Source organism: Taudactylus pleione, unplaced genomic scaffold, assembly GCF_031769625.1.
Source record: "Taudactylus pleione unplaced genomic scaffold, aTauple2 ptg000034l, whole genome shotgun sequence".
NCBI classification, from domain to species: domain Eukaryota; kingdom Metazoa; phylum Chordata; class Amphibia; order Anura; family Myobatrachidae; genus Taudactylus; species Taudactylus pleione.
The window spans coordinates 5,025,001-5,049,218 of NW_028284436.1; the positions used below are offsets into that span (position 1 = coordinate 5,025,001).

At 42.5% G+C, this 24,218-nt stretch overlaps 1 protein-coding gene across 1 annotated transcript in view; it reads left to right on the plus strand.

The window, feature by feature from the left end:
- Positions 1–24,218, plus strand: part of PTPRE (protein tyrosine phosphatase receptor type E) — a 236,351-nt gene that overhangs the window by 105,122 nt on the left and 107,011 nt on the right. Inside the window, exon 2 of the mRNA XM_088452177.1 lies at positions 7,842–7,953. Within this exon, the coding sequence (XP_088308303.1) occupies positions 7,848–7,953 (106 nt within the window). The 5' untranslated portion in view covers positions 7,842–7,847. The remainder of the gene's footprint in view (positions 1–7,841; positions 7,954–24,218) is intronic.

Genomic DNA, 24,218 nt, shown 5'->3' on the forward strand with positions numbered 1-24,218 from the left:
AAATTAAAAAGCAAAATACTGTTTTTTTTTATGTTTTTTTTTTAAAGAAATTCAACAAAAACACTTATGATTAAATACACAGGTCACTGAATAACTGGTGTTTCTAAATTTGTTTGGAAAAGGATCATCCAGAATTTGTATTATTGTTAATTTGTATTCAGATAATTTCTTATAAGTACATGGAGCTGGTGTATATATCTCTAACGTATTTTGTATTTGTCCCGGATTTTTTTTTTTTTTTTATAAGAAATTTAATTGGTGCCCACATTATTGATAATAAAAATTATGTGCCCTTTAGCATATAAAAAAAAATCTGCCCCTCCTTTTATAAATACATTTTTGTGCTTATAATAACATTTTCTCTAATGAATATAAACTTCCATCTTCTTATCTTGATCCAACATAAGCCATTGGAAAACAAAAAACAAAATGTAGAAGCTAAACGTACAGCTTTAATGCCTACATTATAGATGGGAATCCGGGGCCTGCGCTGTCTGACGGGTGACCAGCCTCTGACTATGTAAGGGAGGAGAATCTGTGGCTTCATGCTACCTGCTTTTATATAGTTATCCTCCTGCTCACCAATGGAATCGGGATGAGTTCAAATCCTGACGCCGGAAGACCGGCACTAGAAGATCCCCGACAGTATTTGTACTATCCCTAACCCTCTCCCCCCACTCCCCCTAACCCTAACCCTCCTTAGGGGTGCCTAACCATAACCCCCCCCACCCCTAGTGCCTAGCCCTAACCTTCCCCCGTAAGTGCCTAAACCTAACCCCCTCTTTCCGCACCCTAAACCTGGGTGCTTAACCCTAACCGCCCCCCCGGGGGTGCGTAGCCTAACCCCCCCCCCCCAGCGGCTGTCCGCACCCACAGCCTGGTTTACCTTTGTTCGGTATGCCGGGCGTCTGGATCCCGACGTAGGGATAAAAATGGGCATCAGGATTTTGACGCCTATTATTAGTGGGGATATGACAGGCGGTCGGCGGTTCGACCGTCTGCTTCCTAACTACATACCCTCACCAATGAGGAGGAAAGGAGTGTGCTGCTATAATATGCAGCTGGTGCCCGAAGCACACACTCCATTTATTCCGTCCATGCTATACATATAGTATGTTTAAGTACAGTATATAAGCATGTTTGCATATGTAGCTGTGTTTCAGTACACCTGTATATGTAATATATTTGCAAAAAATAAACCCACTTTCAAGTTTCATATTTATTAGATCAATGTACTTTTATTATTATTATTATATTTAGTTTTATTTATGTCAGTTGATAAATAATTTAGTCCGCACCAAGCTGACTGCTCTTGCTGATCTACAATTGACTTGTGCTAACGAATTAGCACATCAATGGCTTTCATTCATGTATTTAGCAGTCATGTTCTATATTGACACGTGCAATTAAGTGAGCAGCATTGCCATTTTCATTTATTTGTGACAAACCTAGCCAGGGGTCCATTATTCTGTCATCAGATGCTGCTTGTGAAATATTCTAACTTAATTAAATGTTTGAGTTACAAAAATGCCTCTGCGCTAATGGGGACTTTCTAATGATGTAAAGATCATTATAGTAAAGAAACTATTCGTAGGATTTTTTTTTTCCCCTGGTGAAAGTGACAGATTATTCTCTTCACACTCGTCACTCAAATAATTTCACAAACTTTCGTCCATACCTTACAAGATAAAAAAAAATGACATTGGGGATCGGGGCATTTCGCCAGATGTGGGAGGTTGGTCTACTCTCCCGGGAGTGAGGGAGACCTTCACAAAATTCAGGAGTCTCACGGACATTCTGGGAGAGTAGGAGGTTATGTTCTGTACGTATGCAAAGAGTTATAGGGCTTTCTGCGATTTCATTTTTTATGTCCTCAAAGTCAATCATTCAGAAAGTGAGTTAATAATCGTTTCCGTCAGTCAACAGAAGCTACCTATCTGATTATATTTATGTTGTTTGATGGCACAATAAACCCGACCCCTATAGCTCACTGCCAGGTGTCATCATCGACTTCGAACTGTCCGTATCTAAATCTTGTTGCATTTATTATTATCTACTGCTGCCACTTCTGCTAAACACTGTGACACGTAATACGTTCGCAATGCCTGATGCCTCCAGTGTTCGTAAATCCTATGCAAATAGCCGCCTGTATTTAGAGTCGTACGCATCTATACGACAGCACTAGACTGGGCCCCCCTCCTCCGGCCGCAAGAAGCGCCATTAATCTATCTGGATCTTTTGGTAATATCAGATTCCTTTATTTATTGGGTCCGTGACTGTTTACATACTCTTGGGATGTGTAGTTCCACAAACACGCTTCAAGCCATAGGAGTATATTGTATATTTGTATGTTGTATTAAATCTTTATTTTACTTTTCATTGGTGTGTCTTGACCATTACTTATTCTGCCATAATGATTTTTCATATGGATATTCTGTATTGATTAGCACAGTAGGTGCACAACGCAGAATAGGTTGCAATGCTGACTGTGCGCCCACGAGATACATCTCTTAACAGCGAACGTCCATTTAGCCATCGGTGGGAAGTGACTAAGGTGCATGCAAATTATTTGTAGCTGCTCCAACTTTCATATGTCAGTTGCAACGCTTGCGCAGTGTGCCGAAAATGGCGAGATGCAGCCACATTCGGACTTGCAGGCAACTCAGAATCAAGCCCTATATTGACTACGTGTACTTGTGCTCTACCAAGTCCAATATAAGATACTTCTACTAGCATGATAAGCCTGCACCAACATCTATCTGTTCAGCTGTCTCAAAATATCTCCCAACTTGACCCCACAGCTCTGGCCAAATTCTGTGCCACACTCATGACTTTCTCCCAATCCCAGGACTTTATTTGGGCTTTATACACTGTGTCAAATTCCCTTCCTTGTATAACAAGACTTTCCCATAGCCGCTTAACCTGCACGGGTTACCTACCAACCGCTTCACTCCTTTCCAATATCTCCTTAATGCTGCCTCTACTGTAGACTGATCTTTCTATCATTCCATTCTATCTCCTCCCCTCTTCTCTGCCAACCCTCTGCTGGCTCCCTACTCCCTACAGGATCCAGTTTAAACTTCTCATCGTAACTTTCAAAGCTCTCTCTTTCCTCTCTCTTCTCCATCTCTAACCCCTCTCTCCCACCCTCTCCGATCATCAGGCCTTTCCTCCAAACCGATTACCACCTCTCACCTCCAAGGCTTCTTCCTGCTGCCCCCTACCTATGGAATGCTATCCCACATTCTATTAGACTCTCCACTAATATCCATTACTACCTCAAAACTCAGTTATTCACCCTTGTGTACTAAATCTCTGCCTAATCAGGCCTTCCCTCAAACACCACTAACCCTTGTATCTCCCTGTACCCTACTCCCTCCCGTTCCCTTTTACAAAGTAAGCTCTTGCAAGCAGGGCCCTCCCTCCAAATATTTCTACCCTCCCCCCATGTCCACTATCTCAGCCAACTGTTTTGTGTCGTAAGTATTTATTTTATGTTGGCATTTCCCCACATTTGTAAAGTGTCCTTATTATTCCCACATTTGTAACTATGTGGTTGTGTGTGTTTGTTTTATTTCTATGTATTTTGTGTCAGTTTTATGTTCCCATTTGTTACTATGGGCCATATTCAATTTGGAGCGAAATGTCGGAATCTGAGAGAATTTTTCGCCGAGGACGTCATTTTCGCCTATTTCAATTATCCCCGTATTCAATTTCAAAGACTTTTCGCAGGTTCGAAAAGTCTTTGAAAAAAAACGGGGATAACTTTTCACCACTGAAATAGGTGGCGAAAAAAAGTGCTGAATTGGGGTTTAGGGGTGCAGGCTATTTTTTTTAAGCCTGCACCCCTAAACCCCAATTCTGCACTTTTTTTCGCCACCTATTTCAGTGGTGAAAAGTTATCCCCGTTTTTTTTCGAATCTGGGAAAAATCTTTGAAATTGAATACGGGGATAATTGAAATAGGCGAAAATTACATCATCTGCGAAAAAGTATCGCTGGGAATTTCATTTAAAAATAAACAGTGTAAAAAAAAAGTAAAAAAAAAAAAAAATCGGGACACCCCAAAAAATTATCTTTAATTTTGGGGGTAAAAAAAAAAGGAACACACTTCTAAAATAGCCAAATTAAATTCAGAGGGGTTCCCAAGTATGCAGCAGGTGTTTTCTTCATTGCGGGAGTAGCGGCAGGTGCATTTTTGCAGAATTTTTAAAAATCATTTTGGGGACTTCAAAAAATGCTTACCACCATTTTCATGTACCCCTAATTTGATATCAATAGTTATTTCTCCCCCCCCCCCCGAAAAAATGTAAGTGCTATTCTTCAGCACTTCTTCATAGCCGCAAATATGCACCTGCCGCGGCTATTACAAACCCGACTTCCTTCAGCAGACAAAAATGGGGGTATCCATAGTGATCTCCCATGTCTGGACATCTTTAGGGAGGTCCCAGGCAAATTTCCCGAAAATTCCCTTTTTTTTTTACCGCAGATCCAATTTCGCTGGGTCCCGTTTTCGCTCCTTTTAAATTGAATACAGGGATAAGCGTGCACGCGCCCGATACTTTATCCCCACTCTAACCTCCGATGTGGAGCAAAAAGTCCAGCACAGACTTTTCGCTCCCATATTGAATATGGCCGTATGTGTATTTGTTTGTCCTGTGTCTAAGTTTACCCTGTTTTGTATTTTTTGGCTCCGTACGGCGCTGCAGAAATTTGTGGCACCTTTTATAAATGAAAGATAACAATAATAAACCTTAAAACTCACCCCTATAGGCAGCTGATCATATTCTAGATCATCTTAACCTCCCTATGGTATTCTACCGGATTACCACCACTTCGAAAACTTCACATGAATTTGTTTCTATACTAAATAAACACATTTTCATGATGTTTTCCTCATCTTTGTCTGTTAAAAATAAGAGTGAATTGAAATGAATAAATATTTTAAAATATCTTAAACGCTGAGGCAAAATGACAAGTGGTAATTATGCAGCAAGGACAACAGTCTGATTCTGTTACGTGTCACCCACCACTAAATACTGGGATACAGAACTGGACAGTGCTTGAATGAAACATTTTGCCTAGGAAACAGCTCTTCCATTATTCTTAGCAAGATCCCTGCAAGCATCAACGCACCAGCTGCGAGATGACACTTGTATGGGTCTTTGTCTTAACGTTTTAAATACTGTAACCCCACAGCAGACTGGTATACAAACACAGACATGAGATTACATTCAGATGCTCCTTATACTGTAATAAACAGTTTTTTACAAATACATCTATCATATATAAATAACATAACATGGCCTTCAGCTCCGTTTTACATTCATTGATGGAATTGCCGTAATGCCCTGTAATGTGGTCTGTATAAAAGCGTGCTAGAGAGGTCCTCTACAAATCACATTATGCCGTATTACTGAGTGCTTGTACGTGGTTTTGTGATTTCAGGCTAATAAGATGTTTTAGAATAAGAAGCCTATTAATGTGGATCGTGGAATAGGTGGTTGGAGCGGACTGAATTGATAAGTCATGAGAAGACGGAAGTTCTTCTTTATACCTTGAGGGTAAAATATTTATTAAACATGCTTTCGTTGGTAAGGTCACACTGGGATATTGAGGCTGTTTGCCTTAAAAATGACCGTGCACAGCGATTAATGAGGATGTTTATACATGTACAGGGGTGTCTGAACGATTTTATGTTGGGGGGTGGCAACATAAAATCGTTCCTGCGCCCCTCCCTCTATATTACTTGTTGCTGTGTGCGCAGGGTCTGTAGCAGTGGCCGCGGACGGTCATGGGCTGTGCTTTATAGCAATAGGCTGCACAGCCCCTGCGCAACACGGGGGATGAGATGTAATGTGCGTTCTTTTAGACTGAAAGACCTCACATTACACCTCATCCTCCGTACAGTGTAGGGGCCTTACAGCCTATTGCTGTAAAGCACAGCCCCTGACCGTCCGCCGCAACGCCGTTCAAATGTCTGGGGAGGGGGCTGAGACGCCCCCCACCCCACCCCCGTTCCGACGCCCATGTACATGTATGAGGACACATCTATACATGTAACTCATGCATATAGGGATTGATTCAGAGAGGAACGTTAATTTATTGTTGCGGCACTTCTCCGATGTTTTAAGATCTGCACACGTGCGGGAGCCGCATTGCATGCGCAGATCTGGGTCTGCGGTGTCACTCGCAGTGCCCCAAAAACTGTACTGTGATTGACATGCGGCTGGCTGTTGCTTCTTGTTGTTGATTTAATAGAACGTAAATGGCAAAGCCCTAATAATGTCGAAAACACAAATATTGGGCTTTCCACCCTTTATAAATAGAGCCCCAATAAGGCATGCAAGTCCATTTTGTGGACTCATCTTGCGATTTTTAGCACTGTGCATTCTCGGTAGCCTAGAATACGCAATGCCCTGCCATAAACTACTTCTTACAATGTAAGCTCTCGTAGGCAGGGCCCTCCGCACTTGTCCACCTGTAGCATTACCGTTGCTTCCGGTGCTCCTTGTAGATTTAATTTTTCCTCTCTGGGAAAAGCTCAGAGATGAAATGCAGATGACTGCTCCCGGGGGGGTGGAGCAGAGCTCTTCACATCATCAGGCCCCACCACCGGCATGGCAAACTGGCGCGAATCTCAGCTGTGCGGGAAAGGATGTGGGCCCACGCTTTCCGATATTCTCTCCCCATTCTGCCCACTTCTCTAGGAAGTGAGCAGTATGTGGGAGATCCACCCATTCTTACAGAGGTCTGGGGGACTACTACTTTCTGGGAGAGTAGGTAAGTTTGATCTCTTGTCTCCTACTTCCTCTCAGCAACCCTTCTGACTACAGGCTCACTGAGTGCTGACCTGACTTCCCCCTCGCTGTGGCTCACCTCCATTTGCCATACAGTGAGTTATCTAACCCTCGCCATTTATCCACTTCCTCCGTGGTTTATTGCTCTGTGTTGTGTCATGCTTTAGAGTTTAGATATAAAAACTGTGTTTTAATACATGTGTGCCTCCCCAGCCATTGACCTCACTGCAGGTCACTGTCCTAAAGATGTCAACGTGCAGGGATAGAAATTAGAACTCCTCTTTATTTCAGAATTATGAAATGTTAGCTGGTATCCATGACACATTTATTATTGTAGCTAGAATCATTCGCTGCTTGTTCAATTTCAGGGGCCTATTGTTACGTATGATAATGGTGCTCCAGCCACTTAGTTGGTATCTGATTTGGCTGGAGCTCTATTATCATACACAACACGTTGTATCACTCGTTGCATATGATAAACTCGTTGATAAATAGGCCCCTTAGTAATATTCTATTATCACTAAGCTGTGAATGGGGCACTGTCACGAAGTCTAATGTACATGTTGTGCCCACTGCCAAGCAATGAGCTTTCCCAGCTATGCGCCAGTGGGATGTCCCACCTATGGGATAGTGGGGGGGTGCATTCCTGCCTACAAGCAGTGGGGTATCGCACCTATGTGACAGTTGGGTATCCCACCTAGGTAACAGTGGGTTGCCTCAATTGTGTGTTTGTTGAGTGTGCCTCCTGTGTGATTTGTGTGCATTTCTGCCCTAAAGTTCCACCTCTTTGACAGTGGGATGTCCCAACCGCGTGACAGTAGGGTGTCCCATCTACAAGCAGTGGGGTGTGGCAGTGGAATGTGCCTCTTGTGTGACTTGTGCCCACATTCACACCTACAAGCATTGGGGTCTCCTCCCCCCTATGTGACATCTCATTAGATGGGTTTAGTTAAATTTAATTTTAATGATAAAAATGTTATTGACTTAATAATGCTGCAAGGGCCGTTTCTTGTAGATATCTAATATGTATTTTCCATTTTAGGTAAACATGAACGGACGTCTCTCTTCACCAATTCTTTACCTCAGTATTACACTCTGCCCTGTGCTGACCGCAGATGAGAACCAAACAACGTCATCGTACTTCACCTCACCAAGTAAGAGAATTATTTTTTTAGCTAAAACATATGACTTGTTACCATAGTTACCATTATCTATATAATAATCTGCTCTGGTCTGTTCCGCCTCCAGCGGCTCCCTCTGCTGGGGAGACGGGCAGGAGCCAGGAGAGGAGGAACGCGCCATCCAATGCAGTAAGTATGGGGGAGCAGTGAGCAGGAAGAGGAGCGGGAAAATAAATGCCAGATAGATGCTACCTGACCGGTGCACCTTAACATGTCACAGGTGATGCACTCTGGTCAGACCTTGTGACACTATGATCCCCATTGTGTCTTGTTTACTGCAATTACCTACAACCAGCATTAATTTTGCATTATAAATGATACACTTCGAAAAATTAGATTTTATAAAGCCTGGATAATAATGTGAGCTGTGTTTTAGTGTTTTTAGATTGTATCTGTCATAGTATTCCGGGAGAAAACATTTCCGCATTTTGTTGTGGATTAATATTTATGTTTTTGTACAATGACAAATGAAGTTGAATTGAGTTGAATAGTAATACAGGTTGAGTCTCCCATATCCAAAATGCTTGGGATCAGGGGTATTTTGGATATCGGAATATTCCGTATTTTGGAATATTTGCATATTATAATGAAATGTCTTGGGAATGGGACCCAAATATACACACAGAATGCATTTATGTGTTATATACATCTTATACACACAGCCTGCAGGTCATTTTATACAATATTTTTTATAATTTTGTGCATCAAAAAAAGTTTGTGTACAGACATGAAATTCATTTATGTTTCATATACACCTTATACACACAGCCTTAAGGTTATTTTCTACAATATTTTTAATAATTTGTGCCTTAGACAAAGTTTATGTACATTAAACCATCAAAAATCAAAGTTTCATTATCTCAGTCATGCTGAAAATATTCCGTATTTCGGAATATTCTGTATTTCGGAATATTTGGATATGGGAGACTCAACCTGTAGATGATAACAAAGGCTTCTAACCTATAAAATAACAGAAGTTTTATTGTGTAGTTGGTCAGTACTGAAAATTGGGACACATTCAGGGCCAATTCTTTCAAACTTGGGACTGGCTCCTGGAGATGAGACGGAGCACTTGGAACAGGCTGTACTGGTAAAACTGGTATTAGGATCCCCCTTGCTGACCCCCATATTTCTACCTTTGGCCTCTGCCTTTCAGACTCTCTTAATTCCTATCTACAATGTTCCTATCTGCAATGTTACTGTTCTTACAACATTAGCTGAAGTGCTCATTGCCAGGGGTTGGATGGCTACACAGGCTCTGTCCCTTGCTGCCTGAATTGGGATGGTAAACTACACTCGGATAAGGTGTGGTCTCTCTGATAAACAGTCCGCTTTGCCTTGGACACTTTACTCCATGAACTCCCCTGAGTGTCCGATGCGTGTTTCCACCTTCCCGACTACTGACATTGCCTGTATATTTGAATTTTTTCTCATTTTGTAAATGTTTTGTACTAACTAATATTTTATAAATTTGGGGTCTATGTACTAAGCCTTGGAGAGAGAAAGTGGACGGAGATAAAGTACCAAACAGACAGCTCCTAACTGTCATGTTAAATGCTGTATTTGAAAAGTTAGTTAGGAGCTAATTGGTTGGTACTTTATCTCTGTCCACTTTCTCTCCAAGGCTTAGTACATAGGGCTTGATTCAGTACAGATCGCAATAGCGATTATCCATGGAGTCTCCCTGCGAAGATATGGTAATGATTGCAATGCCATACACAGCATAACATAAGGAGGCCCCATTTACCTTACACACATCTGTAATACTTAGCAAGACTGCGAAACCATCGGTAACATCGAGTACCATCGCAGCCTCACGCACACTTGCACAAGCTCTGACCTTATTCAGGAATTGCCAACCTCATCGCACGCAGTGAAAGCCCAAGCTGTGTATGGCATCGCAGTGGCTAATTTATGCACGCCCCTGCAACGGCGTTCAAATGCACTGGCACGTCTGCACTGGCGATATTGTCAGGTTGCCCTGCAAGTACTGGCAATGAAAGACATTGTTAACGAACCGCGGGAGCTTGCTTCATTAACGATGTCTTGCATGCACAGTCAGGGCCGGATTAAGGGGGGGGCGCCAGGGGCGGTCGTCCCTGGGCCCCTACTAGCAGCGGTGCAGTCAGTGGCTTCACCCGCCGCTAGTTTAATGTAGATTGCGCAGGGAGCGTGGCCACACTACACAGTGACACACACACAGCCGCCGGCGGCATGAGCATGAGCTCCGTCTTCCGGCTCCCCCCCCCCCCCGGGGTGATGATGGGAGTGACGTCATGACGCTGACGTCTCTCCCATACTGCAGGAGAAGAGGAGCTGGAGCGGACTGCGGCGGTCGCGTCAGGAGCGGGGATTTAGGTAAGTTGTGTTGGGTTTTTTTTGTGTGTAAGGGGCACTGCATAGGGGGGGCCGCTTCATGGGGGCACTGGGGGCAATGCATAGGACAACTACTGGCGGCACTGAATAGGGGTGGGCTACTACTGGGGGCAGTGTATAGGGGGGACTACTTCTGGGGGCAATGTATAAGGGGGGACTACTGGGGGCACTATATAAGGGGCACTGCATGGGGGGGACCACTGCTGGGTCTGGGGGCCCTGTATAAGGGGCACTACTGAGGGCACTGTATAGGGGGACCACTACTGGGGAGTTATATAAGGGACACTGCATAGGGGGGAACACTATTGGGTCTGGGGGCACTACTGGGGGCACTGTTAGGGGGACCACTACTGGAAGATTATATAAGGGGCACTACTGGGGGCACTGCATAGGGGGACCACTACTGGGGGACCTGCATAAGGGGCATTACTACAGGGGACGGTGGTATATAGGGGCCCCCACAAGTTTGTTGCCCAGGGACCCCCACAGACCTTAATCCGGCCCTGTACACAGTGGACGATATTGAAGGCGATGAACGATAACTATATCATTATCATTAATATCGTCCAACTTATCGTCTAGTGTGTATGCGGCTTAAGGCTACTCATAGCAGGTGTTTAATTGAAAAAAATAAATCTGAATATATATTTACTTAGAAAGCCCAACAGCTTACTTACTGAACACAGAACACTGCTACAATTTGCATTTGTATTGGTTATACCTGGTAAATGCATGTTCTCTGTGATTTTGTTGGCAGGAGATTTTCTTTCTCGAGCAGTGCACTAAAGAGTGAAAATGGTTTATTTAGCATGTGCACAGCATGCAAAGCTGCGTATGTTGTTGTCTGCAATACCATGACAACAATCTTAGGCTACTACGATGGGAGGCCTCCAGCTCCCTAAATTAGTAATTGTGCGTACGCATGCAGTATTGTCAATGAGCCTCTCCATCAAAGCTTGGATGGGATGAACGAGTTGCTGCCGGCCAAATCTGACCAACATATGGCTCCCTGTTGTTGGAAGCAGAAATTCAGTATACCCAATAAATTCTCAATCTAGGACTGCCAACCATTGCTTATTTTTGGGCAACAGTTATTTGTGCATATCTTTACTGACATTAGACATTAACAGCTGCCTAGTCGGGATTCTAAAGGCAAGTTAGGGATGCCCATCGACAGTCAACAACCATCGATGGCATCTGGTCAACAATGTTTTTTTTTTTATTCTACCCAAATCAAGGAGCTTCGAACCGGATTCAGACCCGTTCGCTAGGCTGCGTTCGCACATAGCCTGCCGATGTTTGCAATCTGCGCATGCGTACAAGACGCAGTGTGTGTGCGCGAACTAGTCCATGCGATCGGGAAGCGTTCGCACCCTGTACAGAGATGCCCTGCGAGCATGAGTGACAGGACGTGCCGTTTGTGGGTGGTGACAGGGAGTGGTCGATGGTAACGAGGGTGTGGTGGTGCGAACACAGGCGTGTCTGTGAATCTGACGCCTGCTGATGACGTCTGCTAAAGTGGGAAAGGGAAAGTGGCCGTCTTGTGTCAGGCTGGTGGGCGTCTAAAAACATAACCACCCACAGCTTTAACAAGCGGCCAGGATGATGGTCGCGATGGTCAGAGAGCTTTCGTCTCTAATAGAATCGGAAGCTCTCCCACTGACATCACTGGTGATGTCAGTGGGGCCGCCCACAAACGGCAGGCGTTCGCTTGGGAACGCCTACGTTTGCGAAGCCACCCCCTTCCGCCACGTCTACAACACGGGGCGAGCTGTCGATCAACATCGACAGCTGCCCCTTTTGTAGTGAGCCCCGGAGCGAGAAAATTTCTCTCTCGCTCCGGGGCTTGCGCACGCGTAGTGCGGCCGCTGCGCGTGCGCACAGCCAAACATCGACCTGCTTGCGAGCGCTCAAGCGGGTCTGAATGAGACTTTATGTCTCTGATATGTTACATTTCATATATAGTTATATTAATTTACATCTTATTTATTTTTTGTAATCATTTTTTTTTTTTTTTTATATATTATTTTTTTACACTTATTATGAAATAGTCAGCCCACCCGAGCCATAAGGCTTTGATTAAACTGTGGAATTTTTTTTTCATCAACGTGATGAAATGTAATTATTCTCATTGAATAAGCCACTATGGATTTGTTTAAGACATTCTGGTAATGAAACTATATGTATGCAAAACACATAACTGTATAATCCGCATAAATAAGCCAGTCCACCTGGCAGGGGCAGTACAAGAGTAATGGGGGCTTGTGTGCGGCCTCCGTGAAGCCCCGCGATCTCCTATCACTAGTGCAGTTGCAGAGTAGATTCGCAGGTCTCGTGAACATGGCGCTCGCTCCATGTTCTCGATGATTTCTCGAATGCGCTTACGCAAATCTTTGGTAAAATAGCCGCGCCATGTCCCCGTTGGCCCGTGTGCACCATTATAGATACACATATAGAGGAGTATTCTAGCTGGGGGCTGAAGTATGTGGCTTCCTATAGATTTGCTAATCCCTACACTGAGTTAGAGTATAGTATATTGCCTTCTCTCCCATCCCTGCAGCAAACTTCCACCCACACACACTATATTCAGTCTCTCCATAGCTGCATTAACTGACAATCAGAATGAGCCATTGTTAGTGACAATGATGAAATAATGCCTCGCGTCCTCCCACCTAGCGCTCCCATTATACCGTATATATATTTATTTGCAAAATGGGATAGTAATATTTGTTTGACTGCAATCCAAGTACATAATCTGCTGGTTACTCAGTTCTATCTCTAAGCTTAATGTCACTATGCAAATGGAAACACCGGAAATGTATGTACTGTAGGTTTGTGGTGTTTGAGAATTATATAGAATATGAACTTGGGTGGTGGATGACGGGTGCCACAGCCCCAGCCCTCTCTTACATAATAGGCCTGTGTCAAAAGGTCGACAAAGGCAATGTCATCGTCCATAATGTCGATACCACAATGTCAACAACGTGAAATGATGACATGGTAAGAATGTCGACATTGGGGTTAGGCTGCGGGCAGGAGGGTTAGGGCTAGACTGAAGGGGGTAGGGGAGGTTATGGTTAGGCTGCAGGGAGGGGGGGGTTAGGGTTAAGAGAATGGATTAGCGTTAGGGGGAAAATACTTAGTGAGCACCATGGAATTGTAGATCTGATCCAGAATTCACATGACTGCCGACACCATGAAGATGCCACTGGAGCCCCTGCGGGTGCCGGTAAGTCACCCCTGGGCCGCCAGGGACGATATGTCGACATTCCATCAGGGTTACTACTGTCGACATGCCATACCCATTCTTGCTTGGGGAATGATTTGTCTTCCCACTGTGTATTATAGCAGGTGGTAACATTACTTCCAGCAAAGCCAATAGTAGTTGGATTGGAAACAATCAGTTATTTGGGTAATTAGTTAAGCAGTTTATGTGGATTTCATGTGTATATGATTGTTTGTGAATGGTCATAATTTGCTTTTCCAAATGCAGCCAGCTCTGGCAAAATATACAGTTTTGCAGCCTTCCCGTGCAGCTCCAGTCTTCTGTAAAATGCTAACGAGGTTTGCATTAATTATTTTACAGCGATACTATAGGACATGTTAAAGTTGTTGCTTCAGCTAGAGGTAATTGGATCTTGTTGTGCTCTGAACAACTCGAACAACTCAGTAATATCAGAAAACATATTTAAATATATTTTAAGGATTTTTTTTGGGGTGTGGGTAGGGGTCCCCTCATTTAAATTTTTTTTAAGAATATTTCAAGCAACAGGAAAGAGATACAGAAATTTCGACTAAAATCAAAACAAAAAATCTAGATTATATCTCTCATAATATTGTTGATTTATATCTTTATTTTTTTTTTTACTTGATGTCAACAGTAAATTAACGTTTTATTTGATCTTTTCCCTGGGTTCCAACAAATATAAATATTTTGTTATAAATCTGTTTGAGCTGGATAATACTATGTACCCATGGGGCTTTTCAGTTTCCATGGGATGTGAAATTTCAGCTGGGTTCGCTGCATTATGTGTATTTAAACAGAAGTAAAACAAATTGTTAAGGATATTATTATTATTTTCCAGAAAGATTGAGGTGTAAAGCTTTGACAATGTGAATATATTAATAAATGAGGGATGACATTCTTCAGCCGCAATTAGGGGGTGTGTTCAATATTACTGCCTCAGTGAATGAAGAGAGTTTGTGAGAGCCCCTTGACATCTTTGCCCAATATGCTGTGTCGCCTAGGCAACCCCAGTCTCTCTTCCATCGCATCCTTGTGATAACTCCAAGAGCCTACTGTAGCCTTGTGTAATGAGCACCAGGAGGGCACTCTGAGACGTCTCTTCTCAATTATAAATTCAGTCATGTATAAGAAACTACTCTAAACTCCGGACTGCCGTTTACCAGAGTTGTGCCCACAAATCGGACCCATTAGAGCCACCAGACTTTTCTGTATAAACAACTACTGCACAAGTTTATTTTATATGGATTGCAAGTCCACAGACATTTAAAGTGCTCAGTGGTGTCTCTGGTTCTTAGTATATTGAAAGGGTGCTGCATTATGAATATATTGTTTTAATTCCCCAAAATGGCTGCCTCCACTCTTGGTGGGTCTTTCCTCCACAAGTAGGCCGCACATAATAACCCGTCAGGTCACGCTGAATGTTCATGCAGCCAAACTAGTAGGTTAGCCTAGAGATGTTTGGTCAAGTTATCACATTGTCCCGATTGGGACGGAGAATAGGAGGTGTGTCCCATTCACTGCTGCTCTGCTAAGGGAAATGAGCAGTGAACGGGTGCTTTTCATTGCTAGGCAGGCCCCAGAGAATATGCCCACCCCTCCATCATGACGTGTACCAATGAGCCTATATGGTAAGAGATTTGGGATTGAGTGACTGCACAACGCTCACATGACATCAGAATCACTAAGAACAAGTTGGGAAAAAACTCTGCTCGGGAAGACTGCAATGGGGCGAGGGATGCTGGTTGTCCAAGTAGTGTAAGCCAGTGGTTCTGCCATGACACACTGAAGATTGCATTCCATATGTGAGACTCAAAATACCGATATTGTACTAAAAGCACACACTCATTTACATATCCCCCCATCCGGTCTTTTTTTTTTTTTTTTTTAGATTACTTACCTTAGGACTACTTTCCTCTTTATTTGCCCTTGGGGATGTTGCCCATAGCAACCAATCAGATTCTGTTTATCATTCATCTAGCATCTGCTAGAAGATAATAGCTAGAATCTGATTGTTTGCTGTGGGCAATATCATCACTTCTATAAACCCGCACTTTAGTAAGTATACTCCTTAATTTCCTGTCCTACTGAGTCTGCGACTGCCTGCTCCCGGCTCCTCTCCATGTTAGATATCATGATGCCGCACTGCTGAGGCCTTCTGCCTGCTCCTCTCTGATGCTTCAGGAAGCCAGGGGAACGATGGTAAATTGTTTTGACAAGCCCTCGCAGAATCCAGTGGAGCAGGGGGGAGATCAGGAGAGCCCAGTCTCCTGTCCTTGCTCTGCTGATTGGCCAGAGTATATCCTGTGAGACTTTTTGTTAGCCCACTCTCATAGGGCCTGAATCTGTGCATGCACTGGAAGCGTACTGCGCATGTGCATTACGGGTCTGCGATATTACTCACAGTAATTGACAGACTGCTGCCATTTCGCGGGGGGAGGGGGCAGCGACGGACTTCATTTCCCAAAACGGAGGTTTTGTCGCCGCTGTTGTGGTGGAGTGATGAGGCCAGGATCTCCGCCGGCTGATGGAGATTTCCTGGCCTCTTTTCAGCATCTGCGAGTGGCCGGATTGCGTGACCCCATGGGGTCACTTAGCCGGCCGATGGTATTACAGATGATCCGATGATACTGTGTGCTCTCACATGCTGCAGACACATACTATACTATACTGTACTGTACTATACTGTGTGCTCTCATATGCTGCAGACACATACTATTACTATACTGTACTGTACTATACTGTGTGCTCTCATATGCTGCAGACACATACTATACTGTACTATACTGTGTGCTCTCACATGCTGCAGACACATACTATACTATACTGTACTGTACTATACTGTGTGCTCTCACATGCTGCAGACACATACTATACTATACTGTACTATACTGTGTGCTCTCACATGCTGCAGACACATACTATTACTATACTGTACTGTACTATACTGTGTGCTCTCACATGCTGCAGACACATACTATACTGTACTGTACTATACTGTGTGCTCTCACATGCTGCAGACACATACTATACTATACTGTACTATACTGTGTGCTCTCACATGCTGCAGACACATACTATTACTATACTGTACTGTACTATACTGTGTGCTCTCACATGCTGCAGACACATACTATACTATACTGTACTGTACTATACTGTGTGCTCTCACATGCTGCAGACACATACTATACTGTACTGTACTATACTGTATGCTCTCAAATGCTGCAGACACATACTATACTGTACTGTACTATACTGTGTGCTCTCACATGCTGCAGACATATACTATACTGTACTATACTGTGTGCTCTCACATGCTGCAGACATACTATACTATACTGTACTATACTGTGTGCTCTCACATGCTGCAGACACATACTATTACTATATACTGTACTGTACTATACTGTGTGCTCTCACATGCTGCAGACACATACTATACTGTACTGTACTGTACTATACTGTGTGCTCTCACATGCTGCAGACACATACTATACTGTACTGTACTATACTGTGTGCTCTCACTTGCTGCAGACACATACTATACTATACTATACTATACAGTACTAAACTGTGTGCTCTCACATGCTGCAGACACATACTATTACTATACTGTACTGTACTATACTGTGTGCTCTCACATGCTGCAGACACATACTATACTGTACTCTACTATACTGTGTGCTCTCACATGCTGCAGACACATACTATACTGTACTGTACTGTACTGTATGCTCTCACATGCTGCAGACATACTATACTGTACTGTACTATACTGTGTGCTCTCACATGCTGCAGACACATACTTTACTATACTGTACTATACTGTGTGCTCTCACATCCTGCAGACACATACTATACTGTACTGTACTATACTGTATGCTCTCACATGCTGCAGACACATACTATACTGTACTGTACTATACTGTGTGCTCTCACATGCTGCAGACACATACTATACTGTACTGTACTATATTGTGTGCTCTCACATGCTGCAGACACATACTATACTGTACTGTACTATACTGTATGCTCTCACATTCTGCAGACACATACTATACTATACTGTACTGTACTATACTGTGTGCTCTCACATGCTACAGACACATACTATACTATACTGTACTATACTGTGTGCTCTCACATGCTGCAGACACATACTATACTATACTGTACTATACTGTGTGCTCTCACATCCTGCAGACACATACTATACTGTACTGTACTATACTGTGTGCTCTCACATGCTGCAGACACATACTATACTATACTGTACTGTACTATACTGTATGCTCTCACATGCTGCAGACACATACTATACTATACTGTACTGTACTATACTGTGTGCTCTCACATGCTGCAGACACATACTATACTGTACTGTACTATACTGTATGCTCTCAAATGCTGCAGACACATACTGTACTGTACTATACTGTGTGCTCTCACATGCTGCAGACATATACTATACTGTATTATACTGTTTGCTCTCACATGCTGCAGACACATACTATACTATACTGTACTATACTGTGTGCTCTCACATGCTGCAGACACATACTATTACTATACTGTACTGTACTATACTGTGTGCTCACATGCTGCAGACACATACTATACTGTACTGTACTGTACTATACTGTGTGCTCTCACATGCTGCAGACACATACTATACTGTACTGTACTATACTGTGTGCTCTCACTTGCTGCAGACACATACTATACTATACTATACTGTACTAAACTGTGTGCTCTCACATGCTGCAGACACATACTATTACTATACTGTACTGTACTATACTGTGTGCTCTCACATGCTGCAGACACATACTATACTGTACTGTACTATACTGTGTGCTCTCACATGCTGCAGACACATACTATACTGTACTGTACTATACTGTATGCTCTCACATGCTGCAGACACATACTATACTGTACTGTACTATACTGTGTGCTCTCACATGCTGCAGACACATACTTTACTATACTGTACTATACTGTGTGCTCTCACATCCTGCAGACACATACTATACTGTACTGTACTATACTGTATGCTCTCACATGCTGCAGACACATACTATACTATACTGTACTGTACTATACTGTGTGCTCTCACATGCTGCAGACACATACTATACTATACTGTACTATACTGTGTGCTCTCACATGCTGCAGACACATACTATACTGTACTGTACTATATTGTGTGCTCTCACATGCTGCAGACACATACTATACTGTACTGTACTATACTGTATGCTCTCACATTCTGCAGACACATACTATACTATACTGTACTGTACTATACTGTGTGCTCTCACATGCTGCAGACACATACTATACTATACTGTACTATACTGTGTGCTCTCACATGCTGCAGACACATACTATACTATACTGTACTATACTGTGTGCTCTCACATCCTGCAGACACATACTATACTGTACTGTACTATACTGTATGCTCTCACATGCTGCAGACACATACTATACTATACTGTACTGTACTATACTGTGTGCTCTCACATGCTGCAGACACATACTATACTATACTGTACTATACTGTATGCTCTCACATGCTGCAGCCACATACTATACTATACTGTACTATACTGTATGCTCTCACATGCTGCAGACACATACTATACTATACTGTACTGTACTATACTGTGTGCTCTCACATGCTGCAGACACATACTATACTATACTGTACTATACTGTATGCTCTCACATGCTGCAGACACATACTATACTATACTGTACTGTACTATACTGTGTGCTCTCACATGCTGCAGACACATACTATTACTATACTGTACTGTACTATACTGTGTGCTCTCACATGCTGCAGACACATACTATACTGTACTGTACTATACTGTGTGCTCTCACATGCTGCAGACACATACTATACTGTACTGTACTATACTGTATGCTCTCACATGCTGCAGACACATACTATACTATACTGTACTGTACTATACTGTGTGCTCTCACATGCTGCAGACACATACTATACTATACTGTACTGTACTATACTGTGTGCTCTCACATGCTGCAGACACATACTATAATATACTGTACTGTACTATACTGTGTGCTCTCACATGCTGCAGACACATACTATACTGTACTCTACTATACTGTATGCTGCTCTCACATGCTGCAGACACATACTATACTGTACTATACTATGTGCTCTCACATGCTGCAGACACATACTATACTATACTGTACTGTACTATACTGTGTGCTCTTACATGCTGCAGACACATACTATACTGTACTGTTCTATACTGTATGCTCTCACATGCTGCAGACACATACTATACTATACTGTACTGTACTATACTGTGTGCTCTCACATGCTGCAGACACATACTATACTATACTGTACTATACTGTGTGCTCTCACATTCTGCAGACACATACTATACTATACTGTACTGTACTATACTGTGTGCTCTCACATGCTGCAGACACATACTTTACTATACTGTACTGTACTATACTGTGTGCTCTCACATGCTGCAGACACATACTATACTGTACTGTACTATACTGCGTGCTCTCACATGCTGCAGACACATACTATACTGTACTGTACTATACTGTGTGCTCTCACATGCTGCAGACACATACTATACTATACTGTACTATACTGTGTGCTCTCACATGCTGCAGACACATACTATACTGTACTGTACTATATTGTGTGCTCTCACATGCTGCAGACACATACTATACTGTACTGTACTATACTGTATGCTCTCACATTCTGCAGACACATACTATACTATACTGTACTGTACTATACTGTGTGCTCTCACATGCTGCAGACACATACTATACTATACTGTACTATACTGTGTGCTCTCACATGCTGCAGACACATACTATACTATACTGTACTATACTGTGTGCTCTCACATCCTGCAGACACATACTATACTGTACTGTACTATACTGTGTGCTCTCACATGCTGCAGACACATACTATACTATACTGTACTGTACTATACTGTATGCTCTCACATGCTGCAGACACATACTATACTATACTGTACTGTACTATACTGTGTGCTCTCACATGCTGCAGACACATACTATACTGTACTGTACTATACTGTATGCTCTCAAATGCTGCAGACACATACTGTACTGTACTATACTGTGTGCTCTCACATGCTGCAGACATATACTATACTGTATTATACTGTTTGCTCTCACATGCTGCAGACACATACTATACTATACTGTACTATACTGTGTGCTCTCACATGCTGCAGACACATACTATTTCTATACTGTACTGTACTATACTGTGTGCTCTCACATGCTGCAGACACATACTATACTGTACTGTACTGTACTATACTGTGTGCTCTCACATGCTGCAGACACATACTATACTGTACTGTACTATACTGTGTGCTCTCACTTGCTGCAGACACATACTATACTATACTATACTGTACTAAACTGTGTGCTCTCACATGCTGCAGACACATACTATTACTATACTGTACTGTACTATACTGTGTGCTCTCACATGCTGCAGACACATACTATACTGTACTGTACTATACTGTGTGCTCTCACATGCTGCAGACACATACTATACTGTACTGTACTATACTGTATGCTCTCACATGCTGCAGACACATACTATACTGTACTGTACTATACTGTGTGCTCTCACATGCTGCAGACACATACTTTACTATACTGTACTATACTGTGTGCTCTCACATCCTGCAGACACATACTATACTGTACTGTACTATACTGTATGCTCTCACATGCTGCAGACACATACTATACTATACTGTACTGTACTATACTGTGTGCTCTCACATGCTGCAGACACATACTATACTATACTGTACTATACTGTGTGCTCTCACATGCTGCAGACACATACTATACTGTACTGTACTATATTGTGTGCTCTCACATGCTGCAGACACATACTATACTGTACTGTACTATACTGTATGCTCTCACATTCTGCAGACACATACTATACTATACTGTACTGTACTATACTGTGTGCTCTCACATGCTGCAGACACATACTATACTATACTGTACTATACTGTGTGCTCTCACATGCTGCAGACACATACTATACTATACTGTACTATACTGTGTGCTCTCACATCCTGCAGACACATACTATACTGTACTGTACTATACTGTATGCTCTCACATGCTGCAGACACATACTATACTATACTGTACTGTACTATACTGTGTGCTCTCACATGCTGCAGACACATACTATATTATACTGTACTATACTGTATGCTCTCACATGCTGCAGACACATACTATACTATACTGTACTATACTGTATGCTCTCACATGCTGCAGACACATACTATACTATACTGTACTGTACTATACTGTGTGCTCTCACATGCTGCAGACACATACTATACTATACTGTACTATACTGTATGCTCTCACATGCTGCAGACACATACTATACTATACTGTACTGTACTATACTGTGTGCTCTCACATGCTGCAGACACATACTATTACTATACTGTACTGTACTATACTGTGTGCTCTCACATGCTGCAGACACATACTATACTGTACTGTACTATACTGTGTGCTCTCACATGCTGCAGACACATACTATACTGTACTGTACTATACTGTATGCTCTCACATGCTGCAGACACATACTATACTATACTGTACTGTACTATACTGTGTGCTCTCACATGCTGCAGACACATACTATACTATACTGTACTGTACTATACTGTGTGCTCTCACATGCTGCAGACACATACTATAATATACTGTACTGTACTATACTGTGTGCTCTCACATGCTGCAGACACATACTATACTGTACTCTACTATACTGTATGCTGCTCTCACATGCTGCAGACACATACTATACTGTACTATACTATGTGCTCTCACATGCTGCAGACACATACTATACTATACTGTACTGTACTATACTGTATGCTCTCACATGCTGCAGACACATACTATACTATACTGTACTGTACTATACTGTGTGCTCTCACATGCTGCAGACACATACTATACTATACTGTACTATACTGTATGCTCTCACATGCTGCAGACACATACTATACTATACTGTACTGTACTATACTGTGTGCTCTCACATGCTGCAGACACATACTATTACTATACTGTACTGTACTATACTGTGTGCTCTCACATGCTGCAGACACATACTATACTGTACTGTACTATACTGTGTGCTCTCACATGCTGCAGACACATACTATACTGTACTGTACTATACTGTATGCTCTCACATGCTGCAGACACATACTATACTATACTGTACTGTACTATACTGTGTGCTCTCACATGCTGCAGACACATACTATACTATACTGTACTGTACTATACTGTGTGCTCTCACATGCTGCAGACACATACTATAATATACTGTACTGTACTATACTGTGTGCTCTCACATGCTGCAGACACATACTATACTGTACTCTACTATACTGTATGCTGCTCTCACATGCTGCAGACACATACTATACTGTACTATACTATGTGCTCTCACATGCTGCAGACACATACTATACTATACTGTACTGTACTATACTGTGTGCTCTTACATGCTGCAGACACATACTATACTGTACTGTTCTATACTGTATGCTCTCACATGCTGCAGACACATACTATACTATACTGTACTGTACTATACTGTGTGCTCTCACATGCTGCAGACACATACTATACTATACTGTACTATACTGTGTGCTCTCACATTCTGCAGACACATACTATACTATACTGTACTGTACTATACTGTGTGCTCTCACATGCTGCAGACACATACTTTACTATACTGTACTGTACTATACTGTGTGCTCTCACATGCTGCAGACACATACTATACTGTACTGTACTATACTGCGTGCTCTCACATGCTGCAGACACATACTATACTGTACTGTACTATACTGTGTGCTCTCACATGCTGCAGACACATACTATACTATACTGTACTATACTGTGTGCTCTCACATGCTGCAGACACATACTATATTATACTGTACTATACTGTATGCTCTCACATGCTGCAGACACATACTATACTATACTGTACTATACTGTATGCTCTCACATGCTGCAGACACATACTATACTATACTGTACTGTACTATACTGTGTGCTCTCACATGCTGCAGACACATACTATACTATACTGTACTATACTGTATGCTCTCACATGCTGCAGACACATACTATACTATACTGTACTGTACTATACTGTGTGCTCTCACATGCTGCAGACACATACTATTACTATACTGTACTGTACTATACTGTGTGCTCTCACATGCTGCAGACACATACTATACTGTACTGTACTATACTGTGTGCTCTCACATGCTGCAGACACATACTATACTGTACTGTACTATACTGTATGCTCTCACATGCTGCAGACACATACTATACTATACTGTACTGTACTATACTGTGTGCTCTCACATGCTGCAGACACATACTATACTATACTGTACTGTACTATACTGTGTGCTCTCACATGCTGCAGACACATACTATAATATACTGTACTGTA